This window comes from Mustela putorius, unplaced genomic scaffold, assembly GCF_011764305.1.
Source record: "Mustela putorius furo isolate JIRA1106 unplaced genomic scaffold, ASM1176430v1.1 tig00000228_pilon_pilon_pilon, whole genome shotgun sequence".
NCBI classification, from domain to species: Eukaryota; Metazoa; Chordata; class Mammalia; order Carnivora; family Mustelidae; genus Mustela; species Mustela putorius.
Genome location: NW_025421322.1, coordinates 24,988,820 through 25,005,301, shown reverse-complemented (window position 1 = coordinate 25,005,301; position 16,482 = coordinate 24,988,820). Strand labels below are relative to the sequence as shown.

At 47.6% G+C, this 16,482-nt stretch overlaps 1 protein-coding gene across 1 annotated transcript in view; it reads left to right on the top strand.

The window, feature by feature from the left end:
- FBXO32 (F-box protein 32) overlaps positions 1-15,035 on the top strand; it is a 33,322-nt gene extending 18,287 nt beyond the window's left edge. Inside the window, exons 5-9 of the mRNA XM_004743514.3 lie at positions 1,150-1,243; positions 2,104-2,288; positions 7,793-7,975; positions 8,982-9,125; positions 9,560-15,035. Of these exons, the coding sequence (XP_004743571.1) occupies positions 1,150-1,243; positions 2,104-2,288; positions 7,793-7,975; positions 8,982-9,125; positions 9,560-9,649 (696 nt within the window). The 3' untranslated portion in view covers positions 9,650-15,035. The remainder of the gene's footprint in view (positions 1-1,149; positions 1,244-2,103; positions 2,289-7,792; positions 7,976-8,981; positions 9,126-9,559) is intronic.
- Positions 15,036-16,482: the final 1,447 nt, after the last annotated feature.

Genomic DNA, 16,482 nt, shown 5'->3' with positions numbered 1-16,482 from the left:
CTTTTGTTTGATGACTCTGTGAAAGCATGAAGTGTATTGAGGTGGTCTCAGCTGAGTCTGCCCACTGCGCAAAATTGGTGAGACTTAGTCGCTTGAGCCTCACTTTGCTCAGCTGTTAAATGGGCTGATTACCTGATCTCTAAGACATCCTTCCAATCTTAAGTTTCATTTTTCGTCAGAATTTATGATAGATTTTTTTTAAAAATATTACCACATCTGTAAATAATTTTGTTACCAAAGAAAAATCTAACTAAGGATGCAACAACTTAAGTTATTACCTTTCTTTCTTTTTGTTTGTCGATAAATGGGGTAGTGGGATTAGGACACACACCTTCAACAAACCAACCAACCTTGATTTTCCTAATCCATACCAGGCACTATGCTTTTGGGGCAGTTCCTCATTCAAATCTCTCAGCAGTCCTGGGGCCTCTGAGTATGATTAGCACAGATGAAGAAATGGGGGCACCAAGAAATTTAGTAACTTGCTCATAGTCCCAGAGGATCCTAGTCTCTCAGTAGAAATGTGTGTGTGTGTGTGTGTGTGTATACTATACAACCCTGAATTCCTCTTTCTCCCTGTGACCAGCCTCTTTCTAAAGGAAGATTAAGTAAGTGCAGTAGGAGATTCTAATTAACAAACATTTGTACTGAACACGGCCTGAGCAGGAGATTTCTGGAGAAGGCTGGCCCCTTCCTTGGAAAGCACACATCTTGCTGACCGTGAGCTTTCACGTACCTTGAGAACAGTTGGTACCAGTGGGGAAGAAGTTCAAGGAGGGGTAGAAGGACTCCTGCTGGGAGTGATTGTGGAGAACTCAAACATTTGCCAGTCACAGTCGGCTTTGTTCCCTTCCGAGTCCCTCAGCTTCCCTTGCTGAAGTAGGACAAGCAGAATGAATTCACCCTGGCTGAAGCCAAACTCTTTATATTTAAAAGAAAAAGGGAATTAAACATTCAGTCTGATTCCTGGGTTTTGAATTACCCCCATTTGTCTTCCACTGTGAGCATCTGCTTTTTATTCTCCTGCGGGCCTGCCGTTTCTGTCTCCCTGTTGGTCCGTATCTCTGCGTCATGTGACTCTAAAGCAAAGATTAGAGGAGAAAAATGTCTCTGTGTTCTAAGCCTGGCAACTTCTATTTTTACCCACAGCTGTTGGAACTGATAGCAAAGTCACAGCTTACGTCCCTGAGCGGCATCGCCCAAAAGAACTTCATGAACATTTTGGAGAAAGTGGTACTGAAAGGTGAGCTTTGCCCCACCCCACTCCCCCACGCCTGCCACCTCGCTCCCCTTTTTATAGAGATGGGGATGGGCGGGTGGATTTTCCAATCGAGCAGACCTGTCCTGAGATTTAAGGAAGGGTGAGTGGATGGACGTGAATGACTCCAGATGCATTTCAGGGGTGCCAAATTCCAGTTCAGAGAGGAGTGTCACTGGCGTTCAGGACAAAGGGGAGAGACCGTCCCCTGCCACCCTTTCATCACGAGCACCCATTCGCCCTGCTGTACGCCTCTCACACTTCTCAGTGCGGGCACATGTCCCAAGCTTGGCTACCAAGCCTCTGGATTCCAAATTCCTGGAAAATTGAGCTATGCACAAGGCAGAATAGGTTCACAGACTCTTAGATCTAGAAGCAACTTTCGATCTTTGGCTCATCCGAGTCCCTGTGCATGCAGGGAAACTGAGGCCCATAAGAAAGAGTAATTTATCTCTAATCCCACAAAGACTCAGGCAGACAGCCTCAGAGCTCATATTCCTGACTGCTGACCAGCTACGCAGGACATCACTGCTGGGCCAAAGGAACTGCCCTCAGATCAGGTGAGCCAGTTGGCCCTGGGGAAACAGTGAAGAGAGAAAGAGGCTTTGTCAGAAAGTAGGGAGAAGAGAACAAAGAGGGGCCTAGATGATGGAAACTCTACCCAGTAACCTCAAGTGTCGAAGCTTGGCCAAGTGTCGAATAAATAACAGCGAGAAAGAAAACCACATCCCCAGAGGCAGTACCCACGTGACAGGAGCAGAACAGAGGAGAAAAAAGGCCCGCACACCAAATGTATGGTGTCCCCATTATCGTGACTGCTCATGCTTTGTTCTCCCCCACTCAAGTCCTCGAAGACCAGCAGAACATCAGGCTCATCAGGGAGCTGCTGCAGACCCTCTACACGTCCTTGTGCACGCTGGTGCAGAGAGTCGGCAAGTCTGTGCTGGTCGGGAACATCAACATGTGGGTATACCGGATGGAGACGATTCTGCACTGGCAGCAGCAGCTGAACAGTATCCAAATCACCCGGGTAAGCAGCAACGCCCGCCTCCCTCTGGCCGTAAGGACTTCCGCCGCTGCCTCCCCCGAGAGGCTGGGCAGCCTCCCAGGACTTTGTAGATCTTCCCTGGTGGAGGAAAGGAGTGTGGACTGTCCCCATCCGATGCCCTCTCCCGGGTGCCAAGAGTGGGCTGGGAATTCCCAATACGGCGGGGGGGGGGGGGTCAAAGGCTGCAGATTGCAGCAGCGTGGCAGGAAAGTTGGAAGCCTGGATTTGGGGAGGGGCGGCGTGCATCGCTCGATTTTCCCATTTCCTCCCGAAGCACGTGTGCTTCACAGCTGCAGGGACACTGCCTTGAATACGACAGAGCTGGGACGGCCATGGCTTGGAAGGCCGCCACCAACCTTTGCAAATTCTAGTTCCAGTGATTAAGAATTACGACAAGGAAGCCTTAGGTTCCAGACTGTGAACATTACATGTATGGGAAGAAAAGAGCAATTCTCACTCAAAGTGGAAAATATCCCGAGAGGCCCTCCTATTATCAGCAGTGTCTTTTGGCTTTTAGAAGCTAACCTGGCCCTCAGCTCTTAATGCTTTTAATAGTGAGCAGGAGGACGGAGGCCCACAAACACTGTAAGAAAGACAGCGCCCTGCCCTCCTGCAGCTCGCTGACCGACAGGCACACTTAGACCGCTCAGGCGGCGCCCGCCTGCCTTATCACGGACGGCACTGCTCTAAGTGGTTCCGGGGCCCAAGCTGATAACGTCTGGGTCTGCCCCACCTCTTGAGAAAGTAACATGAAGAAACCTCTTTGACCTCTTTTAAATACTTATATGAAGTTTTCAAAATGCAGTGACCTTGATTTGGCTATTAATAACCTCTGAGTTTCTTAAGCTCTGAAACAAAGGGAATAATGGGAAGCTTCAGAATGATGTGACTTCCTCGGAATCACTTTGGGCTACAACTCCCACACTTAAACACACACACACACACAGAGCACAGCACAAGCCCAGAAAAGTTATCTCAATTGTTTGATTATTTTAAGAGCTTGTGTTCTGAACATTTGCCGAATTCATTCTAATAATTTACCCCATTCTCCTCTCTTAAGTGTAGGCATACTTTGACGATGGGAATTGGAGGCCAGATTCCCAGCTTATCTCTCACAGTAAACTCACGTAGACCTTCTACCTGATTTCTGGTGTTATCTGTAGCCTGGACGTTAATACTTTCTCTTTTGGTCCAAGCCCAGGAGAGACATTTCCAGCCAGGGATCTAAATGAGCAAGTCGCATGTGTCCCAAGGGCCTCTTCCTTCCAGCAACACTGACACACTATTTAGAGGATCACCCTTGCCCAGAACTTGCCTCTGCTCCCTCTGTCCGCATCCCAGGAGTCTCCTTGGCCACAGCTGCTCACACATTTTGCACGCCCGTGGGCTCGCTTACCTAGAACCCCCCTTAACTGATCCACAGTCACGCCAGGGAGGAGGTGGCCCTTGTCATTCCTATAACCCTTCATGTGGTGAGACAGGAGTGGGGACCAGAGAAGCCCAGCGACTCAGGCCAGAACACCTTATTCCTTGAGTGGCAAAGCTTTCTTAACATCAGTGGCTTCCAAACTTCTTTTCAATGCAGCTTTCTTCTAACTATGTATTCAGTGATCCAGCTTTACATCCAATGCAGTCCCATGCAGGACAGATCAAACACTGAAGTTCATCTCAGCCTCCCCTCTGCTCCTGGCAAAGCTATTCTCTCTCTCTCTCTGGCCAAGCTATTCTCTGCCCATGCCAAGCTTGGTCCTGCCTCCCCGGACCATCCATCCTCTGAAAACACTCTCATCTCACCCTCCTCAGAGGAGCTGTTGCCATCTGAGATTATCTCAAACGTGATTCCACTTGCCTTTGTCCATCCACTGCCTTATGAGCGCCGCCAAGAAAGACTACCTCTTGCTCGCTGCTCATCTCTCTCTGCCATGCACAGAGCAGAAAGCAGTCAATAAATTTTAGATGAGGGAATGAATGATTGACGGGAAGTAATGCCTATCTCCTAGCCCTGGTGTAAGATTTAATAAGCTAACATACAGAAAATGTTTGGAACAATGCCTGGCATGGAGTAAGTCTTTAAATGTGTCCGCTCTTATTATTACAAAGGGTTCTCTCTGTGTCGGACAGTCTTCTAAGCCTTTCACGTGTATTAATTAACTCATCCAGTGAATACCTATAAGTAGGGGTCTTTATAATAGCCAGTTTCCACTGGACACTATGCTAAGTACTTCCATGCGTTGAGATCCACTCTGCCCAACAACACTGTTAAGATGTGCTTTTCTTCATTTTGTAAATGAGAAAAATCAGGCTGAGTAGTTAAGAATAGTGTGGCTGCAGGCACCTGGGGGGCTCAGTCAGTTGAGCTTCCAGCTCTTAGTCCCGGCTCAGGTTGTGGTCTCAGGGTCATGGGATCGAGCCCCACGTCAGGCTCCACGCTCAGGAGAGTCTGTTTGAGAGTCTCTCTCTTCCTCTCCCTCTGCTCCTCCCCTCTGTGCTCACTCCCTCTCTCTAAAACAAAGAAATCTTAGGGGGAAAAGAAAAAAGAAAAGAGAAGAACAGTGTGGCTGGTGCCTCGGCAGAAGTAAGATGTAGGAGTAGGGGACTGAGCCCCGGCCCCGGCCCCGGCCTGCCTTCAGAGGCTGCTCTTCTCCCCACTGAACTCTCGTCCCCTGCCCTCCTTCCCAGCCCTCCTCGCGCTGAGCCCCATGATCTTGAGAGCAGTGATGGGAACCCATGGAGCCCACAGAGCTTGTCACACTAATGCCCAACTCTCCAGAGGAAAGAAAGATCGAGAGAGAGAGAGAAAAACAGGACTTAATTACTTCAGTCTGGACTATATTTTAAAGCCGACTTTTTAACAGCTTGGACGAAAGAGAAGGATGTTATTACACAAAAATATTCAGGTGACATTTACAGTGATTGCTTTCTATCTGCCAAAGTTCTAGCAGTATCTTCCTGGCATATAATCTTATTTTCCTTCTAAATTTCATATCTAATTCTATGGAGCCAATTTTTATTGGCAAAAATAATTAATAGAATAAAGGACGAAAGGAGAAAAAGGCAAAGAGAACTGGCTTGGAGTAGGGAGAGGTCACATAGAATCACTGTGGGTAAGGCAGGGTTTGGGGTAAGGCAGGGTTTTGAAGCAGATAGAGGGCAGGGTTGGCCATAGAAGGATTATAGCCAAATGCTTGAGTGGCTTATTGTTCTTTTACATGTTTATATTCAAAAAGAAGGCGTGCAAGCAGTTAACCATTTATCAGGAGCAAGGGCTCAGCATGGGGTCTGGGCAAGGATTTTGGAAAAGTTCAGGTTTGAACATTTGAGCGTGAACTCTGCCAAGCGGACTTTAATAGGAGTTCAATGTAATAATTGGCCTGGGAGTTTTAACCAAAAAAGTAGATGCTTTGAAGTACTGGAAACAAAAAGAAAATGTCATGGCAGTTTTATTAGCTCGTATGATCAGCAGCAGATGATAAACGACACATAGGTCTAGAGCCTTCCGCGGTCCGGCAAAAGTCCTGAATTTTGCAAACAACTGAAAGTTCAGGCCAGCAGCCTGAACGATTTAAACTGTCAGGTCATAGTCACTTCTGATGAGTTAAGAGGCTGGAGCTGATCCAGATCTGAGCTCGCTGGAGCCAGAAGGGACCTTCAGAGTCTTCTAAGCCTACGCATTTTGGACGTGGGGCAACTGAGACCCAGAGTTCCCAAGGGCAGCTGGGATCCACATCTGCTGCTTGTCCCTCCGGCGTTCCTCCCATGCCGCCTTCCCTTCTCCTTAGTCCAGCTTCCCGAGGCTCCTCGCTTCTTCCCACCTTCCCTCTACACACCTGTCACGCTTTGCAGGGGACGCAGGTGGGGCCTGGTGAAACCACACGTTCCCCCTGGAATCCTGTGCCTGTGGGCTCTGATGTGCCTTGAACAGAATAGTTCCCTAAAAATTGGAGGATGGGACTCAATACCCATCGACGGGATTATTTTCCCCTGAGCTCTAAGGAAGGGATTCTTCATCCTGTATCTTTTCCTGTGACCCCCCGGAGGTGACAGAGCACTGAGCTAAATGGCTATAGTCCAAAATCAAGAGCTCACCCAGGTCTAGCATGAGAAGAACAAAGAACCTCAGTCATAAGGGACCTGCGCCGACTGCTTATGGCAGCGCAGGTTGCTGTTCAAGACCCATCAGTAAATACTAGTGAGGACCACCTCTGTCCGGACGGTTCCCAGAGCTCTCTGTGCTGACTTGACGGCACGTAACATACTGTTCTCTAATTGTTTGCTTTTGCTTATGTTTCCGAGTCTCTCGCCAGCTGAATGAACCCATTCCAACCCCAGTGCCAGGCCACAGTAGGCCCTCAAGAGGTTGTTTGTGCTGGGCTCGACTGCAGGAGCTATGAAATTAGGCCCCACCTTCAAGGATCCAGGTGTGGGTGGGTAACATGAGCCCATCAAAATTTAAATAATAAATATAAAATTAACAATTAAATATAAGTTCAGGGTTAAGCAGAAGCCGCTTCTGATTAATTGCCAATGTATTATCCACAAAGAGTTTTGTTTTTTAATAGTCTGTGGATCCCCTAGGCTTGAATAGAGATGTTCTAAAGATGGAGGCATTTACACCAAAAGGTTCTGGACCAGTCATTCCTAAAGGACACATGCACACACACACACACACATGCTTGCGCACACACACATACACAAATATACACAACAAGCACAGGGTCTTTTTGGGTTTTTTTTACCTACTTGATTATGAGGGTTCCATTCACACCTCAGATATTTTGGGGGTACCTGTTATATGCTAAGTGGTCTTCTAGGCACAAAGGACACAGCAGTGAAAAAAGACAAAAAGTCCTGCCTCCATAGACCTTACATTCCAGCAGGAATGTTCCATGCAAGTTTCCTTTTGGAAGCAGTTAGCATTACATAACATAAAGGGGCTGGTTCAAAAAGTCCCTGGAAGAGAACAGAAGAATTCCAGGAAGATGTAGTCAGAGGCCTGGGGTACCCACAAAAGGCAGGAAAGAAATTCCCTTTCAGAAGAAATAGGTACAAGCTGGGCCTGAAGAAGAGCACCGTTCAGACGAGCAGAGCAGCGAGGGTTCAGCCGGGGGCCTGGGGCAGCGCGTTTGGGCCTAGGCAAGAAACGCTGCCTGGAGGGATTCCTGGTCATGGGCTGGTGCGCTGGCCAAGGCACAGAGCCCTTTAGGAAGGCAGCGAATCTGGTCAGTGAGTGAACTGAACGGAGCACAAGAATCCAACATGCGCCGAAACGGGGGAAAATCCCTCTGGCACCATTTAGCCTCAGCTGGTCCAGGCTATTCCTGTGGGTCTCCATGGAGAATCGCACCTCTGGATCTGGGATCAGTCAGCCAGCTTGAGGGTGGAGGCCGAGGGGACAGCTGGATCCTTGGAGAGTGTCACCTGGCGATCTGCGGCCCGCGAGTCACCCCCCAATCAACTGCTACCTAACATCCGCCTTCTCCCCACAGCCCGCCTTCAAAGGCCTCACCCTCACCGACCTGCCCCTGTGCCTCCAGCTGAACATCATGCAGAGGCTGAGTGACGGCCGCGACCTGGTCAGCCTCGGCCAGGTGGCCCCCGACCTGCACGTGCTCAGTGAGGACCGGCTGCTGTGGAAGAAACTCTGCCAGTACCACTTCTCCGAGCGGCAGGTCAGGGGGGCCCCCGTGGGCAGTCCCTCCGCCCCCTCCTCTGTCCCCCACCCTCCTGCTTCCTTGGCATTCTTCCGGAGCTCGAGGCACGGGTGCCCACCCTCCAGGGCTTCCCGGCTGACTAGAGGGCAACAGAACGAGGGGTTTCTAAATCACAAATGTGATTTCAGTGGGGGGGGGGGGGGAAACAAGAACAACATTCTTAACCTACATGCATACTTCACGACTTGCTTTAAAAAGTTCATACAGCGGCCCCAGTCCTCTTCCATAACAGAGTAACTTACAAAGTCAGTTACAGAGTGACTTACAACTTAACTTCATATTGTACAGCTAAGGAACTTTTATAGATAGTATTTCATTTTAGTCTAACAACCCAGGGTGGCGTCAGTATCCTGACCCTCACTTGAAACAGATGAGGGGCCTCAGACCACAGACTGGGGAAATGGCTCCCAAAATAAAGAAGCTGGCCCTGAATGTGAGTTCGAACTAGGGGCTTCTGACACCAGCTCTAGGCCTATTTCCCCTCCTCATGCTGCCTCCGATTTTTTCCCCCCACCTTCTTTGTATAGATGTGTGAGTTCAACAAGTTCTGTTCATGAAGCCACTAATATTTAGATATAAAATAGAGCCACCATGCCAAGCAGTGACTGCATCTCCCTGGAAATAACCACTCAAGTCTACAGCAGAGAAAAGATTGAAGGTGTTTACTGAAATCACCTAAACTTTAAAGGACCATCCAAATACAGTTTAGTAGAGGTCACTAGTGAGATGTCACCAGACCCCTGTGTCTTTTAAAGCCTGGTAAAGCTACTGCCTCACTGGGTAGAGCTCAGAACAGCCTTATTTCTATCTTGGTAATTTTTTCCCTGGCAAGTGCAGGGCATCGATGCAAAAGGGGGAAGGAGAGGGTGGGAACAGAACTTTTCAGAAGCATAAAACCACAACCGTCTTCTTGATGAAGTCTCCTGCAGTCATCTGCAATTACCTGTATTCGTTTGTAATTTAGATCCGCAAGCGATTAATTTTATCAGACAAAGGACAGCTGGACTGGAAGAAGATGTATTTTAAACTTGTGCGCTGTTACCCACGGAAAGAGCAGTACGGAGACACCCTTCAGCTCTGCAGACACTGTCACATTCTTTCCTGGAAGGTATGTGTCTCGAGGTGGCTGCCACAGACCCCTGGCCCAGCCCCTAAGAGTCAAAGGCACCAGCATTGCCATGTGAAAGCCCGTCCTGCTCCTTTCCTGCTCTTCCCTACTGCAGCCTCTCGCTGAGGGTGTAGGGGACACTGATTCAGTCCCTGGGGAAGAAAACCTTTGAGAGACCTTCATTTCCTCCACCCCTATTTGTGTGTGTGTGTGTGTGTGTGTGTGTGTATACAATTGTACATCTCACCCACCTGCAAATTTTCCCACCCTCTGTACACAGGTGCACACACACACACAGTTCTTTAGTTTTTGCAGAACTTACGGCATTCTTGACATGGGAATGTTGTTGTGAGGTTGGGCACAGCCTCATGGGGCTACAGGCCAACACAGTACTTCTGCGAACTCCAACCTACAACCGTGATGTTCCTTTCCAGGGCACTGACCACCCGTGCACAGCCAATAACCCGGAGAGCTGCTCCGTTTCCCTGTCACCCCAGGACTTTATCAACTTGTTCAAGTTCTGAATCCCAGCTCGGGACAACACTTCGAAGGGCTCCCCAGCTGATTGGATGGTTGGGAATACGGAGCTCGGACACTTCCTTTGTAAATAGTGTACATTTGAAATGCTGGCTCAGAACTTGTGAGCTAAGTCTCTGAGAGGACATAGGAAGGGGAGAGAGATGCAGCTGCCGGCTGGGAGTCTCAGAACACGGACTTCTCATTAGAGCCGGTATGGGAAAGTGGAAATACTGTCCACAAGCTGTTTTCCTATTTGCCGGCAAGACTGTAAGGGCAGGGATTCAGTTTCGTCGGTGAAAATGGAATTCTCGTGTTCCCTGAGACTCCTTGGTAGTTCCCTAGGGATGTGGAAAAGAAGGGCAGAACTCGAATTCAAGATAGAACACTCTGTTTACAATGTGAAAATTTGCTTTTTAAAGAAAGAGAAGAGGACGACATACACGAAATCCCTGCGCTTCGGTTTCGATGGGGGGGAGGGTTGTTTTAAAAAAGGCAAAGGAAGCACCACCCATCTTAAACCCACGTGGGCATAGGGCCTTGTCTTCCAAATATCACACAATACTCTACCTCGGAAAGTACGCAGCACCCCCTCCGACAAAGTGCATTGTCCCGCAGGCAGTGTCTGTTTTTCTTCGTTTTTCCTCCCGGAAAAGTGGTTTCAATAGGAAGGGGTCCGGGAGGCAATCCTCATCACCTTGCAGACCTCCTTTTTACGGGAATAGGCACTCCTTGGCATTGACTCCTTTCTAGAACAACTCCACAGCACATTAGCCCTTTTTTTTTTCCTTTCATATTGTAGCTCATTCAGGGGCAACATAGGGTTGATTAAAAACAGCCCCAGAGGAAGAAGTCCCACCGCAGAAAAGATAGAAGGAGTCACCCGATAGCTGTGAAGACTTTGTTATTCCTGTTAAACTTCTCGGCTTGTCTGGGCTTCCCAGAATATCTTCCCAGATAAGCGTTCATCTGTGGACTTCTGGGAGCCGGGGTGCTGATAAAGGCTTGTAAAACAAGGTTTGACGTATCAGTTAGACATTTTAGTAGCTGCTGTCCCTCCTGGCAGGTGATGAGCGGAGGAGCTTTCTTTTCTTTATGTTCAACACCAGAATTTACTCAGCCCAAGCTATAGGACTTCCTACAAGGATGACAAGATAAAACATGGAGTTCCGATCCTAGGGAACAGAAGTACTGTGTCTTCATCCTAAACTTGCTCCGTACCCCTGGGGATCTTGCTAGGCAAATACCAGCAGGTGACCGTGTGGAAGACAGGAAATCTCAGGACTTCATGAGTTCATTGTCAAATATTCCTGGGATGGGGTGGGGGATGTTTTTGTTTTTTACTTTTTATAGAACTTTGCTTTTCTACAACAATGTACATATTTTGGCAGTTGTATTTGCTTTGTGCTTTTTTTTTTCCTCTTTTGCAAATAAAGTTGCCACCCTGCATGCCCTTGGCAAGTAAGTAAGCAGAAATTGGAACTTGCTCACGTTCACGGTAGAGAACAGTGTATCCTTAGGGGGTGAACCTAGGGGTGAGCAAGGACAGCAACAAGGCCAGGCACCAGCTGGAGATGCACAGCCCCTTGCCGCTTATCCCTCAGGGCACAGCCCGGGTACCAGCAGGCTGACGAGAAGTCAATTCTCCATCAACCCTCCTCACTTTGCCGCGTCTGTGCCTACACACCGGGGTGTCTCCATATTTATTTTCACTTCTGCCCCCCCCCATCAGAAGAAAACATTAAATTGCATTTAAATTCTTCCCACTGAGAAGAATTAAACATTAAAAAATAAGACCTTGTTGCGTAAGGTTGACCTTCCAGAACCCTTCTAATACCCAATGGGCTTTTTTGGTCTTCCCTCCCGCTGAGTCCACGTCATACTGAGAATGCAGGGCCTAGATGGTGGAATAAAAAAAAAAAAAAAAAACTGGCACTTCCAGAATTCAGACAGCTTCTCTCAAATGTCTCAGCTTCCTGAAAGACGTGAGGCAGAGCTGGGTTGATTGTAGCTGTGAGATCTCTCCGGAAACTTTGACTCTGGCATTTTTAGGTGTAGGCGTTCATGGCCTTCCACATCTGTCCATCAACTCATGACCTCCGGCCCTTCATGCTGATCAGGGAGGTGGGAACTCCCAGGCACCCTCGGGTTTGCAGCCCCAGAAATGCTGTCTACTTGAGACCATCAGCACAAAACTGGCCGACCGGTCTCCTTTGGACGGTCTGCAACGCCGGCGACTGTGTCTCCTACCCTAGGCAGCACGGCGTGCCTGTGCAGGATGACGGCTACCACGAGCGGCTGGGGGATGGTCTTCTGAGATGTTTCCCTTGATGATGCCTCTGGGCTCTCCCCAGCTCTGTTGGCATTTTTGGACGTGGTGTGTGACAGAGCCGAGGAAAATTTTTAAGGAAAAAAGAGAAGAAACCAACATTGGTGGTTCTCCTTCATTGGCAGATGAGACTAAGAAAGGAAATGGCAGGTGGAGAAGGATGGGGGAAGGAATAGAAATGGCCTCTCTCTGATGCCGTGGTTCGTGGGAAGGTGACAGAGAAGAACATAGCAGGTGAGAGCGTCTGTGCTGGCGCCCCACGGCAGCTGTTAGCATAACCAGGGCCTCACATATAAATAAAGTGAGTGAAAAAGAAAATTCTCATTCCCTGGGTACTAACCATCTTTAGAATTGGCAAACCCTCTGGGGACAACCCAACTTAAAAAACAAAAACAAAGAATCCCCATCTCACAACTGCTGGTCTAAAAGCCAGAGGGACAGGACGATGGAAATGGAAATTGCTGGAAGAGATAGGAGGCTCCCCTCTCGCTGCTGTACCTACCTAGCCACTGCCCTACCCCCCCCCCCACCCTGGTAACATAGAACTTGACATTGATGTCAGCTAGGAAGTACTTTGGACTTCTGGAGAAGAAAGGAGGAAGTCCAGAGCACAAGTGCACAGGGATGTTAGGTATGATCTGGTCCAAAGTAAAGGTATATGAGCAACAAGCCCGGAGTCTCTTGAGAGTAAGGCACAACATTTAGGGAAACAATAGGTGAGCACTCACTTCATAGCAAGATCTAGAAAAAAGTCCATGGCATCTTCAGCTAGAGTGCATGATTCCTTGAGGTTATTACTCTGAGCAGTGGGATTGGTAGCATGGGGGGGCGCGAGGGGCAAAAGTATGAGTAAAAACATACCCAGGGGGTCAGCTGTGAGATGACATTTGTTTAGTGATGATCAGTTTTCTGTGGAAGTGGCCTGGAGGAGATATTTGAGATGGGCTGGGTTGATTCTGCAAAACACTCAGTATGGCCGTGGGCTTTCCTGAGTGATGGAGCAGGAAGGTAACAAGCAGGCACCACGTCATTGCCATGATTCCCTGTGGTTGCGAAAACTGGTTTTCATGGGGAGCTTACAATTTAACAGAAGCTCCTTTTTTTCCTGTGGTTTCTGTGTGTGGGAGAAGGGAGGGGGCTTAGAATTTTATTTGTCTAAGCAAGTGGTGTGATTTACAAGGTCGATCATTTCAAGACATGTTCAACAGTGTAGCGTTTGTAGCATTGAATACAATGTTTATCATAAACTACACACCTGAGTTTATAGTTTTCTGCCGGGCTATAGGGCAATAATGTTTTGTTACGCACTCTATTTTATGTGTGAATTTTTTTAACTGTAATTTTATGTGTGGATTTTTTTTTTTTTAAACTAAACTATATCAACATTTTCTATGTGGACATCTGGGCGTTTCGTTTCTTTCTTTCTTTTCTTTTTTTTTTTTTTTTTTTTTTTTTTTTAATCTGTTTCCAACTATCTGAGTCTGTGAAGCATCCTTCTGACTGGATCCTGGCCTAAAATCCTATTAGTGTTTAAACAGACCTCAGAAACACCCTGAACCTCTAGACAAATGCAAAGACTCTTTGATATATCTTGGGCTCTTGATGTCTTCAGTAAACAAGATCATAATTCCTTTAAACTCCACATTTTCTTTAGATGCTTTCTTCTCTGCTTTGTTAAAGAGAGTAAAGCCTCCATAGTTTCCCAAAGGAAGGAAACTCCCATCCCAGACTTTGGTGCAGGAAGGGAAGTTGAAGATGATGGAATGTGGCATTCCTTCTGCCTTTCAACACGAGATAGCAGGTTCAGAACATTCGGGGGGCATGTCTGAGCCCATCTGGTACTCAGTGGTAGACCTGAGTACGAACCCAGGACTTTTTGAGGCATTGACTCTGTGCCCCCTACCCAGCATTCATTGGTATTGTCTGGAGACACGTGACACCTGACCTGATCGTTCTCAACACCTTCACCGTGGAAGGCAACCATGAGGGTCCAGTATGAGGCATCTGGCCATTATCTTTTCCAGATATTTCTAGTCCCTGGTTCTCCATGGAGAAGTTAACATTTCTCCCTGGAGCCACTTAACATTTTTGCAAACCTCTGACGCTGTTGTGAGTACAGCATTCTAGGGAGTACAGTCTTTCCCTGGGTACCCACATTTTCATTACAGAAATGGCCCTTATGGCAGAGAGATCATGGCCGAGCAGCCATCTTGCTTTCTAGAAACTGAGGTTCTGACGGTCAGCAAGCAGGTACCTCCTCTCAGACTAAGAAGTACAATTTAATCCATACCCTTCTCCTCCCCACCCTCCAGCACCTGCCAACAGATCTGGGGAGTTTCTATCCCGGGGTGGGGGGTAAGGGGGGCTCCTCCCACTCTCTGCTAAACCTCATCTTCACCAAGCAAAGATGGATTATTTTATTCCAAGAGGCAGCAAGGAGCAAGTGACCACAGATACTTGTGACTTTGTCTGCTGGACATTTTTCAAAGTGTCCCTGAACTCAGCAAACAATGCTTCCTGAGAAAGCTCCCAAAATGCTGGCCCTGCCCCATTTGTCCAAAAATGGATGGCTGTTCCAAATGTCTGAACTTCTTAAAACTCCATCTGCCACAACATCAGTTCTGGAGTTTGAACATGACTTTTTCAGTCTCTGAGTAGAGCAATGTTTGTTTAATTAACGTGGCACGAGTCTGTTAAATAGAAGGCTCCACGGATTGCCACCGAGGGCCTGAGAGCTCTCGGCACCATCTTTGTTCTACCAAGTGTCCTTAACCCTGGCTAAAGGGGACGCACATGAAAGCCCACGTCCTAAGCTTAGAAGCTTTACTCCTTTTAATAAAAAGTGCTATAGAGGGTTGGACATGTAACTGAAAGTACAAGGTTAGTCTCATTTCACGCAAAGATGTTCATTTAATACTGTGTGAGCTAAGTCCTTCCGTGTAAATTATTTGCACACGTTCCTTGCATGATGAATTGATTTTTTTATAGTTGTTTGTACCAGACGGTGGCATATTTTTGTAAAAAATTTTTGACACTGAATTGCAATAAATGTTTTTCCAACAACACACGGGCGCATTTTTGGTGTGTGCCAATTCAAGTTGGCTTTTCAGCATACTGAGGATGTTTCTCTTTTGCCTCGTGAGGCTTAGATTCCTTGTAACAGAAACTTATCATTGTTATAAAATTTCTAGGAACATGTAGAGAAATAAGCTTGCTACTGAGGGCCGACCTCAATCAATAACACTGTTATGCTTCAGTGGGATAGTTCCACATATGGTGTGCGTACTACAATGATTAGGGAATAATGAGCTGTCAAATCAGTATCAATTTATTTATTAATAGACATTTACTGAACAGCTATGATACCCTGGACCTGTGCAAGGCACTGGAAATACGATAATGTACAAGACAGACAGAATGCCTGCCTTCACGGAATTCAGAGTCTAGTAGGAAAAACAAAGACAAACACACAAACAAAGCAAGTAGGAAAACACTTAAATCATAAGTGCTACAGTAAGACTAAACAAGGGGCTGAGATGCAGGATAACAAGAAAACCTGCTTAGGATGGGCTGCGCAGGGGGGTCTCTCCAGCAAAAGAGAGTGAGGCTGGGACCTAAAATGTGAGGGAAGAGCCAGCCATGGAAGAGTGAGGTCGTGAGCATTCTGGAAAGAGGGGATGGCTTGTGCGAGGTTCAGATCATGGTCCTGCCACTTACCTCCAGTGTGACCTTTGTCCCCTTAATTCCTCTAGGTCTCAGTTTCCGAGATTCCAAATCGGTGACAATAAACCTATTACGGTCGTGAAGGTTACGTGAACGAATACGAGGAAAAGGCACGGAACCAGGCACACCACACGTGTTCCCTAAATGTTAGTAATCACGATTCCCCAAGAAACGAGGCTCTGAGAACTAGGTTAGGAACTGCTCTGCATCTCTAGTTCGGTGTGATGCTCCCAGGTGGCCGATGTGATGGCTGAATTAATAATACATTTACCCTGAAACGCACCCTGATCCTGCCCTAATTCTCCATCAGAACACTACATAAAGGGGCTCCTGGGTGGCTCAGTCGTCAAGCGTCTGTCTACCTTTGACTCAAGTCATGATCTCAGGGTCCTGGGATTGAGTCCTGCATTGGGCTCCCTGCTCAGCAGGCAGCCTGCTTCTCCCACTCCCTCTCCCTCTGCTGTTCCCCCTGCTTGTGCTCACTTCCTCACTTTCTCTCAAATAAATAAATCAGTAAATCATAAAAAAAAAAAAGAAAACAACACAAAAGGCAAATTTCAGATTTTTTTTTTTAATTTCCACCAGGATCACAAAAGCTCCACACTCACTAAATATCCCAGGCACTCTTTCTTCCCCTGCCTCTGTCTGATAAGCATCTACTTATGGCTCCTTATGGCCAGCTCCTCCCTAAAGCCTCCTCTGACTGAGTAAATCTCACCTCCCATACCCCTTGCCTGCATCTGGACTGTAGTCTCATGTAGGGCTGCGTCACAGTACCCAGCCCAGGGC